At 37.6% G+C, this 14,513-nt stretch overlaps 1 protein-coding gene across 1 annotated transcript in view; it reads right to left on the bottom strand.

Moving 5' to 3' along the window:
- LOC132837831 (fer-1-like protein 4) overlaps positions 1-14,513 on the bottom strand; it is a 29,237-nt gene that overhangs the window by 1,801 nt on the left and 12,923 nt on the right. Inside the window, exons 27-43 of the mRNA XM_060857724.1 lie at positions 12,405-12,578; positions 12,155-12,265; positions 11,831-11,992; positions 11,515-11,686; positions 11,300-11,412; positions 10,188-10,304; positions 10,053-10,092; positions 7,454-7,560; positions 7,228-7,362; positions 6,985-7,101; positions 6,502-6,629; positions 2,353-2,523; positions 1,900-2,054; positions 1,564-1,745; positions 1,289-1,374; positions 906-1,004; positions 448-689 (exon numbers count right to left, since the gene is read on the bottom strand). Coding sequence (XP_060713707.1) covers positions 448-689; positions 906-1,004; positions 1,289-1,374; positions 1,564-1,745; positions 1,900-2,054; positions 2,353-2,523; positions 6,502-6,629; positions 6,985-7,101; positions 7,228-7,362; positions 7,454-7,560; positions 10,053-10,092; positions 10,188-10,304; positions 11,300-11,412; positions 11,515-11,686; positions 11,831-11,992; positions 12,155-12,265; positions 12,405-12,578 — 2,311 coding nt within the window. The remainder of the gene's footprint in view (positions 1-447; positions 690-905; positions 1,005-1,288; positions 1,375-1,563; positions 1,746-1,899; positions 2,055-2,352; positions 2,524-6,501; positions 6,630-6,984; positions 7,102-7,227; positions 7,363-7,453; positions 7,561-10,052; positions 10,093-10,187; positions 10,305-11,299; positions 11,413-11,514; positions 11,687-11,830; positions 11,993-12,154; positions 12,266-12,404; positions 12,579-14,513) is intronic.

The following is a 14,513-nucleotide window of genomic DNA, read 5'->3' as shown; positions in this document are numbered from 1 at the left end:
TCTATGTTTGATTTCCCATTGGAATACCTTAAAAAAATTGGCCTTGCTTTTCTAATTTGTGTGCCACCATTCATTAGTGTAAGTGAGTCACTACAGGACCATGATTGAATAGACAGCATTTGAAGTGTGATTCCTTCAAAGTACTGCAGTAACATTGACTGGCATTGTAGTGTGTGTTCTATTAAAATCTGGCAGTATAGTAAAGTAATAAACTGGCAACTCTGTATTATCATATATAGTTTTAAAAAATAGTAATTTTAGATTTTAATTAAATAAGTGACTGTTTACTCAAAAGACTTCATATAAATGGGTATAGCAAAGGCTTCATTTTTTAAGCTGCTCAGCAGTGTTGTCCATATGAGCAAATGTTCACTGATGGATCAATGTCTAACAAAACAATAGAGAGGAAAGGAAGTGACACCTTTCATGTCAGTGAACACAACTTACCCAAGAAGTCATTGGAACCAATGCGATCATAGTCCCAGACCTGGAGCACCAGCACAGCAGGCTGTCGAAATTCAGTCTCATCTAGAGAAAAGATGGACTCTTTCTTTTTATATGTGATCTCCTTCTCTGTAGGCAAGTAGTCAAAGCGGAAGATAAAGCGCCAGTTGAAATTGCCTTCTCCTGTCAGCGAATTGAAATGCACATCTGTCTCTTGCTTTTCATCCTCCAGTCCCTTAATCCAGCTTGTGGACACACATGTACACAAACATATGTACACACACACACACACACACACACACACACACACACAGTCATTTCTGTAATTGTATACCCCTATAGAAATCAAATAATGAAGCTAAAAAGCCATTAAAAGATTAAATTGTGGAATTAAGCAACTTGTCTTGTTCTATATATACAGATTTGTGTTCTATACATGTTGTCTGTGTGTTTCAACTGACCCTTTAACATAAATGTCACTTGATGGCTCTCCTGTAAAGGGGTTAACGTCATCCAGGACAACATCGTCAGTATTCCAGATAATGATCCGGAGCTCATAGCTAGAAAGAAAGCAATTAGAAAAGAAAAGAAAAGAAAAGAAAAAGAAAAGAAAAAGGAGACAGGGGATTCAAACATGTTTTACTCACTCAATCTCAGCATATCTGACACACTCTGTGAACAATGTATAATGTTCTACACAATATGTTTGTTTTTCATCATATGACATGCGTTTATTATAAACTCTTCTTTGATAGACACTTTCTAAACATACTGTAAGAACTTTAGCAATGGTGACTAATCACATTTTTTAATTAATACAGAATTATGCTAACTTGAGTGGCACCTTATTGGGAGTCTGGGTTTGATGTTGACAGGAGGAGGAGCAGGAACATCCACAGGAAACATGTCAATCCACATGTGAACATAGCCCTGTCACAAACAGAAAGACCTTTTTTAGTGTGTTCACTCTCAACTACACAACATTCTGAAAAGAAAAATTACTCAACAGACCTTTTTACCTAAAGAATATAACTATTTCTGAGTTTATCTAAATGTAGCTCATACCTATATTTTATGATATAAAGTGTAGTCACTGCTAGATAAATGCTAGTGCCTAACCTGGGGCAAGCCTGGCTTGTCCGAGTTGAGCAGTGATCGGACCTCCACATGCTCAGGCACAAGAGGACATGCTCCAACACAAAACTCCCTCATCTCTTCCCAGCGGTGAAGCACACTGAGGGACATATGCTGGTCCATCTCCTCATAGTCCTCTTCTGTTTTCTTATTCTTCTTCAGCAGCTCTGAGAGGAATTACTTTTTTTAACCATTAACTTCTTGACACATCTACAAAGTTTAGCAAATAATATAGCAACTAATGTATCAGCATTAACCAAATTCCAAATAACATAAATGTGTGAGTTATTATTACCCTTTACAAAACACTAAGCTACAGACCTTCTGGGAAATCCTCATTCGGGATTTTGAATATTTTATTGAGAACTTTGACTGCCAACTCTCTGTACTCAGGAGACGGGATCCCATTCTTGCGGCAGAGTTCGGCCAAGAGGGTGCTGGGTTTCTTGGCATCTCGCCACTGATTATAGCCATCCCTACCATCACAAGAGAAGTGGTTCAAGAGCTTAACCTGATATGGGCTATATTTAACAAATGAAATCAAAGAAAATATACTCCACAGAATCAACTACAGAACCATTCATTTGTAATGTTAAACATACTATTCATACCAATTTTTATTATAGACAAACTATTAGACAATTAAAAATAAAGTTCCATAAAGTCTCATAAAATAATTTAAGTACAAATTTGAGCATTTTTATTTTGGCCTATGTCAGTGAAAAGTGGGGATTATGATGATGTTATGGACCATAGATCCCAGCCATCACTTACTTGTCATATTGCAGTGAGACTCCACATGTAGCTCGGTGGCGGCTGTAGAAACGATTCTCTAGGTCAATGCGTGTTTCCCCAATTGCATCATCAGATCCCACCAAGTCATGGTCATAGACCGTAAGTATAAGCTCGGTCTCCAGAGGGAAGGACACAGTCAGCTCAAACACTCTACAGAAAAAGCAGGGAGTTTAAGATCTTAAACAAACCCCCTACACACAAAACAGTCAGTGACCTAAAAATTCAAAATGAAAGTTTTAAATATAACTCTCTTTAGAAACTTACAACAAAGGGTTTAGACAACCCTTTAGCTACTCAGAAAACTTTGAGGAACTGTCCATTTCTCATTGAAAATTTGAATGAGTGATTGACACGGAGGCTAACGTATAATTATAATTTCTTTCTTTGCCTTTTTTGCTTTTGAAGTATATGTCAGGTCATTGTCCTACTGCTTTGTGAAGAGGCTTGCAATAAGTTTTATACAACTTCATAACCTCAGCAGTCAAATAATAAATAAATGCTTGAAAACCACTTCTAATGGCAAAATATACATTGGCATGGGCACGTATATTTTGTCATTGGAAAATATGCATGCTGTTATACATGTTTTTAAGCTTATCAAAGGTTTATATCTTGAGGCAAACTGTCTGTATTTATGCTGGTGAACTCTGATCTTGATTACTGATTTTGGCACAGATAAACCTACCTCCAGGAGGTTGTTCTTGATCTGATCAATTGTTGTGGATTTTTACTTCACCATAGAACAATTCTGCCATTCACCACAGTTATTTTATGTGTTTTTTTGATACTCCACCTGTTTTTGTTTTGATCTTTCAGCCTGATGATGCTAAATTATGAACTTCATATTCTAACACACCTTGCCATGACATAGCTGAGTAGCAAATTGTTCAATTACCTTGTTTGTAATTCTCCTTAAAGCTGAAAATTAATGCTTAATTATTTATGAACCATTAACCATGTATATATGGAGAGAATTGATTCAATCAAGTAGATTAGAAACAACTAAACAAAGAAAGAATTGTAGCACTGGACAGGCCTGGGGTTGAAAAAAGTCCCATGCACAGCTCAGTGTAGTTTATGTATGTTTATTTGGCCTGGGAACCTATACTTCTACAATTTGGGTCAATTTGAGTCAGCACACCACCACTGGAACTCCATTTGAGAATTTTGGCAAAATAATAAAATAGATTTTTTAAGCTAGATGTGTCAGACAGCAGCAGGGTTTTATATAAGTGCAGGTTTCTAAAGAGAAACAGGACAAAAGTGTACAGATGGAAAAAAGTAAATGTGACTCTGGGTACTCTGGCACATTTCCACAGTTTGTACTAGGCAATAAAACCCAATAATTATTGTTTGTGTGTGTGTTTGTGTGAGGGAGTGAGTGAGTGAGAGATTGAGTGAGAGAGTGAGACAGTGTGAGAGAGAGAGAGAGAGAGAGAGAGAGAGAGAGAGAGAGAGAGAGAGAGAGAGAGAGAGAGAGAGAGAGAGAGAGAGAGAGAGAGAGGGAGGCTAGGTTATTTGTAGTAAATATGCTGTTTGAGGCCTGGACTGAACATGAAACCTGATCACATAATCATTGGTCAAATTATATGGTTTGTGATTCATTGGACTGAAAAGCATTTTGGAAAATGTACTTCATGCTTTCAGCCATGACAGGTTCTGATTGGTGCTAGCAGGACCCTATATCAGACACAATGTATTCGGGGTTGATGGAAATTCAAGAAATTAATTGAATCAAGTGACTTCAAGAATATGTCTCCCAATATGATGGTAAGCTTCTGAGAAGGTAGCATACTGGTGATGAAGTTTATGGACAGGTTTTACCAAGGGTAATGGGGCAGGTAGCGGCACTGTGAACAGGGGATACTCATCAGTATAGTGGTCATTTGATGTGGGTTGTAGTAAACTGATCACTGTATGTGAAAGTCTATTTTTTGGTTAGAACGGTGACACATTTTTCCTGTTACATTAGATTACTATAGATGGTTGTTTTCCCTACAAATAAGATAATATCAAGCACATCTACAGTATCTGACAAATGTAAGGCAATATACAGTTGTGTATAGCGTCAAGATAATATCAAGATATCATGTATTTTTATCCTGTAATTGCAAGTGAAAGCCTCTTAGTTGCAACTATTTCACAATTGTGAGTTAGCGAGGCTTTGTGCTTTGGTTTATTAGGCTTTACCCTGTCCACTGAACAGAATCCCACTGAAAAGCATACTTCAAGTTATATTCCTTCCTTGCACACTGCTACACATGTTTGCATGTGCTTGTTGTGTGCTTGCTTGTTGTGTGGTTTAATTATTGGAAATAAAAGTCACAATTATAATTGCAAGATAAAAGGTTGCAATTGTTAAATATTAACTCCAATCTTATCCAATGTAAGAACTGAGTGATAACAATGGATGTCATAGTGAATGTTTCAGCTGAGTCACACTACATCATATTTCAATAATGAATACATATTATTAATATAAAACAATCTACTAATAGTTGTTGAGATGAACTTCAAATGATAAATAAAGAAAATTAGAAGCCATGTACAGGGAGTGCAGAATTATTAGGCAAATGAGTATTTTGACCACATCATCCTCTTTATGCATGTTGTCTTACTCCAAGCTGTATAGGCTCGAAAGCCTACAACCAATTAAGCATATTAGGTGATGTGCATCTCTGTAATGAGAAGGGGTGTGGTCTAATGACATCTACACCCTATATCAGGTGTGCATAATTATTAGGCAACTTCCTTTCCTTTGGCAAAATGGGTCAAAAGAAGGACTTGACAGGCTCCGAAAAGTCAAAAATAGTGAGATATCTTGCAGAGGGATGCAGCACTCTTAAAATTGCCAAGCTTCTGAAGCGTGATCATCGAACAATCAAGCGTTTCATTCAAAATAGTCAACAGGGTCGCAAGAAGCGTGTGGAAAAACCAAGGCACAAAATAACTGCCCATGAACTGAGAAAAGTCAAGCGTGCAGCTGCCAAGATGCCACTTGCCACCAGTTTTGCCATATTTCAGAGCTGCAACATCACTGGAGTGCCCAAAAGCACAAGGTGTGCAATACTCAGAGACATGGCCAAGGTAAGAAAGGCTGAAAAACGACCACCACTGAACAAGACACACAAGCTGAAACGTCAAGACTGGGCCAAGAAATATCTGAAGACTGATTTTTCTAAGGTTTTATGGACTGATGAAATGAGAGTGAGTCTTGATGGGCCAGATGGATGGGCTCGTGGCTGGATCGGTAAAGGGCAGAGAGCTCCAGTCCGACTGAGACGCCAGCAAGGTGGAGGTGGAGTACTGGTTTGGGCTGGTATCATCAAAGATGAGCTTGTGGGGCCTTTTCGGGTTGAGGATGGGGTCAAGCTCAACTCCCAGTCCTACTGCCAGTTTCTGGAAGACACCTTCTTCAAGCAGTGGTACAGGAAGAAGTCTGCATCCTTCAAGAAAAACATAATTTTCATGCAGGACAATGCTCCATCACACGCGTCCAAGTACTCCACAGCGTGGCTGGCAAGAAAGGGTCTAAAAGAAGAAAAACTAATGACATGGCCTCCTTGTTCACCTGATCTGAACCCCATAGAGAACCTGTGGTCCATCATCAAATGTGAGATTTACAAGGAGGGAAAACAGTACACCTCTCTGAAGAGTGTCTGGGAGGCTGTGGTTGCTGCTGCACGCAATGTTGACGGTGAACAGATCAAAACACTGACAGAATCCATGGATGGCAGGCTTTTGAGTGTCCTTGCAAAGAAAGGTGGCTATATTGGTCACTGATTTGTTTTTGTTTTGTTTTTGAATGTCAGAAATGTATATTTGTGAATGTTGAGATGTAATATTGGTTTCACTGGTGAAAATAAATAATTGAAATGGGTATATATTTGTTTTTTGTTAAGTTGCCTAATAATTATGCACAGTAATAGTCACCTGCACACACAGATATCCTCCTAAAATAGCTAAAACTACAAACAAACTAAAAACTACTTCCAAAAATATTCAGCTTTGCTATTAATGAGTTTTTTGGGTTCATTGAGAACATGGTTGTTGTTCAATAATAAAATTAATCCTCAAAAATACAACTTCCCTAATAATTCTGCACTCCCTGTAAAGAACAAAACTCACTCTCCGAACACAGGGTTCAGTTGTTTGGGAATGTAGCGCTCCTTAGAGTCTAGCTGCTGTTGTCCAACCTTTACAACCACGTAGGGGTCAGCTTTCCCATTTGGATCTGCAGGGGCCAAGTTTGTGGCCTTTAAACATCAAGAACATGAAGAATCATTTACATTTTTCCTGATAGGAAAATAGGAAGTATAAAATAACAGGATGCTAACTTGCTAATAAATCTAATGTATAAATGGTATCTTTGGTTTTCACAGATCAGCTATAACATAAAATCCACTGAGATCATGTACCATTGTATGCTTATATGATTATTTTAACTTATTTTCTTAAAGACAACATGGGATATTGCATTTGTATTTATTAACTGTTTCCACCCTCCTGCTATACCAGCTCAGTCTGTTTTGTAAGCTGGCATCAATCAAAGAAGCAGCAAATTATAAAAAGAATTAGTACAGTGGAATATTTTGTTAGCATCATGTTTACCTTTACCACATACACACGGACAAGGATCTTGATTGGGGAATTTTTAGGGATCCCATTAGTGATCTGGAAGTCGATGTCCTCATCTTCAGAGGCAATTGGGTAAATCAGAAAAGAACCCTGCAACACATAAAAATTGTTTTGGTGACAGCTAAAAAATCCAAACTGAATCTTCAGAGTTTCATAAAAGTATGCACAAAAGAGAGGAGACATCTGTTAAATAAGAATCATTTGTGTGACATTCACCTTGTATTTGCCCATGGTCCTGTCACTGTCATCCTCCTCCTCATCATCACAATTAGACTTGCCTTTGTAGATTGGAAAGGTGTGTAGCCAGTCCATGAACTGACAGAATTCATTTTCTAGCTCGGATTTGTACAGCTAATGTGGGGAAAATTTGTTTTGGATGTTAACAATTTAAACAATTATTGTACAATATCTGAGGAATATTCATGTATTAAAGAATAGGAACCTTTAAGGTAGCAATTTTCTTTCTCTTTGGTTTGGGTGGCTCTATCTCAACAATCACAGCATTATCCTCCTCTGCTTCTAAAGAAGACAAGTTAAAGTTCCCTGCCTCTGGTGAAAGAAACATTAAAGGTGCAATTAGTTGTGCTTAGGACACAATTATTTTCAGGAAAAGAGATGTCAACAACTAAAAACAAACAGCTGAACCACCTCCATTAACCAGTGTAGAAATCGTGAACAACATACAGAAAATGGGAACCAAATTGATTGACAGGCACACAAAGCTATGCTATTGTTATGGAACTGGTGTTTAAGGAAGAGTCATAACCTACCTAAAGTAAACATTTTAGTGAGGTCCAAACTGTAGAAATGTGACCTGCTTCATATATAACAACAAATAAACACCCGAGTGACATGTCACTCTGACATCAGCTGTGTATCCTCAGCTGACATCAGCTGTGTACAAGAAGTTTAGTTTCTAAATAACAGATTGTGATGTTTCATTTTCACTGAATAAAGTGTTATTAAAAACATTCATAATTTGTAGTGTATATTGCATTCCTAACATACACTGTATAGCCAATTTTATAGATACCTGACCATCACAACTATATGTGCTTTTTAAACATCTCATTTCATATTCTTGGGGATGGCTTACCAATAGGGTTTGGTATGTGGCAGAATCAGAATTGGCACATTCAGCTACAAGAGTATTAGTGAGATTATTGATGCCAGGTGAAATGGAGTTGGAGTTCTTGAACTCCAACCTTGCCAAACCATGTTAATAGACATTTTTTCATGCACTGGGGCATTGCCCCCATCTGCTCCCTAGTGGATTTGCTTATCCTCTGCAGTCAATAGCAGGCTACAGACTGTCTTTTCCAATATCATACCTGCAAACTCACAAGAGGTGAAAAAGGTGAGAAGGTTCGAAATATACACCCCCAGTTTGATCCAAGAGCGATTTTTTTACTTTGCTTTTACGCGCATGCGTTGTAGTCTTTCAAAAGTGCGTTATTTGAACGGAGAAGCACAGGTACGCGCAGCGTGCACGCGCAGTCAGAGCTGGATGCGTTTATCTATAATGTTAATCGCCGCAAAGACGGCAACCAAAAGCAGTGAAATTTCACTATTCTTATTACCAGAGTTGTCATATAATATATAATATAAAACTCTTCTTGTTTTAAAGTCTCACTGAGAGCTAAAACCCCTAAAGATGAAATCCTAAAACCGCCCCTGCTTGGAACCTTAATAAATTGATTAACACAAATATATAAGACGCGAGGATGATTGAGACGTGAGGCGTCATCTGCTTACTAGTGCTTCACACTCCAGTCCAGTTGGTGGCGGTGACTGCACCAAAAGTTGGTCGTCGTCCCCCCCCCCCCCAAAAAAAAATTAAATAAATAAATAAATAAATAAATTAATTAATAAATAAATTAATAAATAAATGAAAAAAAATTAAAACTCTTCGGATCTACACGATTCACACAAATGACATATTTTGATTAAAAACGGCGAATTTCGCCGAAAAGCGACTAGTTTGCAGGTATGCAATATGGCTGCCTTCACAGACTGACTTGCTATTTTTTTTACAGGGACATCTTTGCTCATTTGGAAATAGTTATGATAAAAAATAGCATGTTTATACTAGTATTTTAACATGAATTTTGTTAAAGTAAAATTGTGTTGAATATGTGTATCAAATATTTCATAATACAATCGGCATTATTTTTGCCACAGTGCCAAAAGTTTTTTATTTAATAAACTAATCAAAATTTAAAATGTTATCTTAGTATAATTTTAAACTGACTTCTGTGTCAATTGAAAGTTTGTGACCCCTTTAAGGTCAAATTTATAGAGAAATATAGGAATTTCTAAAGAGTTAAGAAATGTTTGAAACATTCCAAGTGAAATAATAAGTCTTTGTTTTTGTTTAGAAATAAACATTGCTGTGTTCAGTAAATTGCCAAAACTGCACGATTTATCAAATTTATCTGTCAGAATTTCAGTATCAGAATTTTCTTTAAATTATTTCATATGCCAGGCTTTACAGTTAATTTCCTAGAAAGAAAAACAGGAATATATTGTCCATCAGATTTATTAGAAAATAATATTTACTGTATAATATGTATGTCAAGTAAAAAATTGTGAATCTCATGTGACCAAGATCTTGTTTCTCAAGTAAATCATTAGCCCCAAGTGAATGGTCATGGATAAGGCAAGAGGATTCTGCAATCAAGGGCTGGCAGATACAGACAACCGTTTATAACAGTTTGCAATCATTTCTGGGGTTTGCTAGTAAATTGTTTGTATTTAACAGGAAGTTTATTTGGGGGATTTAGCTCCATTGTGGTTCCTCACACAGCCATGCTCAAAAAAGGATAACTAAAAGTAGATATCAAAAAAGTTATAGATGTTTCAAGTAGCTCAGAGCTCCTGTCTTGAAACACCCCTGACCCTCCCCAACAACTGATTGTGGCAGTGAATATGCTAAATAATCAGGTCTATTTATTGATTATCCAGCTGTTTATATCATGCTGCTCTTTAGGCACCATTTGATAAGAAATTTGACTCAATAAATTAACCCATATTAGGCTCACCTCCATCTTGTGGATCATCCAACTCATCGTCCTTTTCCTCCTGCAACAGAAAGCAGCTGATTGAAACTGCTGATTTCTATATAGCCAAATACAGTATATACAATTTGTACATAGACAACAAAGTCTGCTTTTCACCTGCTTTTCAAGTTCTTCTAGTGATGCATAATATTTCGACCACCAATCAAGTTCTTCCTTTTCTGGCTCCTCTTCTTCAAGTTCTTCCTCTTTCTTAGCCACTGCTTTCAGTGGAGCCTGAAATGTTAATAATAATGATGGGTATTTTCTTGTGCATGTAGCTTCCAAGATGAATTCTGATAACTCACAATACTAGTCAGGTTGGAATCTCCTAGGGTCAGATTCTCCTCTGCATTTTTAGAGTACTGCACATCCCAGTTGAAGTAATCCAAATGCTAACATGGCTGAGTGACTATCTCTCACCATCCAATCAGCTACACTTGTTTACTCTGCCAAATTAGCTGAATCACAGCTAACACAGCTGTGGGTCTTACCACCAACAGAGCCCATGTTATAGTCCAATGATGAGTCAATCTTGAGTGTGATAGTGCTATGTTTACAGCAGTATTTGTGAGATTCTTCTAGGCTGATAATGATCTGGTACTGTATTCGAACCACCATGTTATGTTCAATTTCACCTCAGCATTGCCTGAAAGCAGCACTTGGACCATTAAGTACCTTCCTTAGGAGCCTTTGCAAGATGCCAAACTGAAATGGGAGTCTCTGAAAGCTGCATTTTAGCTCTTATTGACAAGCGTGTGTGATCTGCATGTGTGGTAAACTTGCTTTGTATGCCTGCAGATCATTCCTTGATGTTCCTAGTACTGTACTATTTAGATACTCTGACCATTAGGTGCTCAGACAAACTGTTAATCTGTCACATAGGCTCCCTTATCTAAGCACCAAATAAGCCAGAACTTTCCAGTGAAAAGTGGCTGTATAACAGTGGAATTCATTGCAAATCAAACAAAAAGAAATACATCAAAATCCTAGTAACTACAAGCAGATATTATAATGAGTATAATTCACTAGTAAATAAATAATTTACTATATAAATTATTATATATAAATATATAAATTACATAATTAAATAATGTGAATAAATGTATGTGAATAAAGTGGTTGTGAAACATTTAAGTTTCCAAAAACAGATTTATATGCTATCTAGACAGATCACTCAAACATTAATGTGACAGAAATGATAGAGATCTAGATGCAATGCTTAAACTCACTGTGACTAGATTGAGAGGATTAATGGAAATTTTTGTGTGCTTTAGGGGAAGTCCACTCAGGTCCATGCCCATAACTGTTTGAAGAGGGGTGTTCTGTTTTGGAGTTTTTTTCTCTGAAAAGTAAAAAAAAACAGTTATCATTGCAATGACTGTCATAATTGTGCTGTCATAGTGCTGTCATGAATGTGCTGTTTAAGATAAACATATTAACATACCCTCACGAGGTTCCTCCTCATCCTCCTCCTTCCAGTCATCAAGGTCTTTGGGTGCAAAGTGCATGAGACTCTGCACAACATGAGTCCCCACAAGCACCAGCCTTCCAAATGCCCGTCGTTCCATCACAAAGATGGTGAGGGGAGGATGCAAGTACACCAGCTCTGGAAGTTCCTGAAACATGCATATAATCATCACTTTAATAATCATTAATGTGGCATTACAGAAATTTAAGGACTGTCGTAGCAATAAAAGCAATATAAATTGTGACACACTAATGTTTGTGTGAAGCACTATGCCCTTCTTAAGAAGACTTACCACATCAAAATGCTTAACAATCTCACTGAAGTTGGGGTCCTGCTTGTAGTTGGCAATCTCTTCCGACTCAATCAACTGCCCTGAACACTCCATGCGAACCTGAGGCTTTTCCACTTCAAACAGGTTCACGCGTTTTAGGTCCCTCAGACCCCAATATAGGACCTGCCACATGTCAAACCCACACTAAAGTCTGTAGCCACTCAGAAGATGAATGTATGTAATACATAATATATATTCAATAATATATACATTTTTTGCAATGTAAAATGATCTGAAATCTTCCCCATGTTTTTATCTGGTCTAGCTATATCATGGTTAATGTACCTCTATTCTGAATTTCCGTAGAACGGGCCGCACTCCCTCTGGGATAATGTAACGGCTCCCTGACTCAAAATAATCCGGCTCTCTGGGCTCCACATCCAGTGGCAAGACTGGCTGCTCATGTTATGTATACATTTCATTTAAAGGGGAAAAAATACATTAATAGCACCACCTCATTCAATTGAAAATGAAGTGCTTAAAATTATCATGTTTTTGAGCAAAAGCCTTGTAGCTGTAAGACTGAAGGTCATACCTCTCCAATGCCAGAGTAATCCAACTCTATTAGCTCAAAGGCTGCCAGTAGCTCCCCAGCATTGCTTTTCCCTTTAGTGATGTCAAAAAACTTCAGCATGGGTTTCTTATATGGTTCCTCTACAAATTTCAGCTCTGGTTCTGCAAATGCTCGACCTAGGGACTGTGGACTGCCCTGTGTTAAATTAATCAGACCAGTTAAAATATGCATATACAAAACAGAAACCTGATCACAGAAACTTAACAATTGATCTCCAATATATAGCATATTTATATAGACAAGAATTTACACTTTTATTTCCAGATATTTACATCTAGATGTGCTAGAACATGAGACTTTTTGTTTGAGCCCATTTTTAAGTGATAAAAAAAATTGGAACATGAGGTGTTTCTTGTTTTTGATTGTCTGAGCTGTGAAGAAAAACCCAGAAACAGCAGTCAGTAACATGACCAACAACCTCCATAGGATGAGGTGAAGGTATTTACCATTGAACAATGAACAATTTACCATTCAAAGAAGATTTCAAGAGTTAAAAGAGAGATACAAATGGAAGCAATATAACAAGATGCAAACCACTTATCACCAGAAAGAACCAGAAAGTCAAAGCATTGAGAAGATGAGAAGCATTGAGAAGATACTCATGATCCAAACCTATGAACTCATGAGTCAAACACAGTGGAGGCAGTGTCATGGCTTTGCCCTCTAAGGCTTTTTCTGGAACAGTTTCATTCATTATAATTGATTATATAACTCAGGGGGGGCACGGTGGCTTAGTGGTTAGCACGTTCGCCTCACACCTCCAGGGTTGGGGGTTCGATTCCCGCCATGTTCTCCCCGTGCCTCGGGGGTTTCCTCCGGGTACTCCGGTTTCCTCCCCCGGTCCAAAGACATGCATGGTAGGTTGATTGGCATCTCTGGAAAATTGTCCCTAGTGTGTGATTGCATGAGTGAATGAGTGTGTGTGTGCCCTGTGATGGGTTGGCACTCCGTCCAGGGTGTATCCTGCCTTGATGCCCAATGACGCCTGAGATAGGCACCGTGACCCGAGGTAGTTCGGATAAGCGGTAGAAGATGAATGAATGAATGAATGAATATAACTCAGGATGCAGTATCAGCAGAAATCATTCAGAAATCTATAGAAACATTCTGTTTGCCAGTTTACAGAGAAATTTATCCAATCTAATTGGGAGGAACATTAACATGTATCAAAAGAATGACCTGAAACACACTGCCAACACAACAAAGGAAACAAGTGAATGGTTTTAGACTAGCCAATCAATCACCAGACCTCAACCCAATTGAGCAGCATTTTATTAGAAGAGGAGACTGAAGTGAGAAAACCCCAAAAAGAAGAAATTTCAGATTGCATAAAACCAGATTCCACTCCAAGATACATGTGAGAAAGAGCTCATTCCAAAAAAAGGCTTAAGTATCATAAGGTAATATGTTTAGAACTCTACATGAATAACCTTGATTAACTGTTAGTATGGGAGCAGCAGCATGACAACAATGACCGTCACTAAACAAAGGGTACCTGACCGGGATTAACATTTAAAGACATCCGGTTAGACGACAATGTGTGACCCAGTCATTTGAGAGACACTCGGTTCTTACACTCAGGACACATTTAAAGTGAAACCCCATTTAAACCACAAAGAGGAAAAACAGTATAAAATGCTTAAGCAGGATTTGTCTTGTGTTCTTCTTGACTCCGATGAACCCAAAGTACTTTTTTGTATTTTATATTATGTATTTTGTCACTGCTACGCTAGAATAAACTACTTCTTCATTAAGATCTTCACCCTTATCTTTTTATTTTCCTTACAAAGCTGTGGTGTAAACCCAGTAATCAACAAAGAAGAATGCAACAGTTTTGTGATATCAGTGGGTCACCAGGTTGATAAAGTTATTATAAATAAAAATAATGTCTGATCCATAATCTAATATTCAAGTTCTTATATTCAAGTCCATAATCTAATATTCAAGTTCATAATCTAAAATCTATTGCCAAGTGGCCATTTTCCTCTGACTTCCACTGAGCACATGTTCACTCATTCTATGTAAAATCTAGAGAATGTTGTTTGAGAAAATCAAAGATGAAAAGAAGCT

This window comes from Tachysurus vachellii, chromosome 22 (genome assembly GCF_030014155.1).
Source record: "Tachysurus vachellii isolate PV-2020 chromosome 22, HZAU_Pvac_v1, whole genome shotgun sequence".
NCBI lineage: Eukaryota > Metazoa > Chordata > Actinopteri > Siluriformes > Bagridae > Tachysurus > Tachysurus vachellii.
This window is presented reverse-complemented; position numbering and strand designations above follow the sequence as displayed.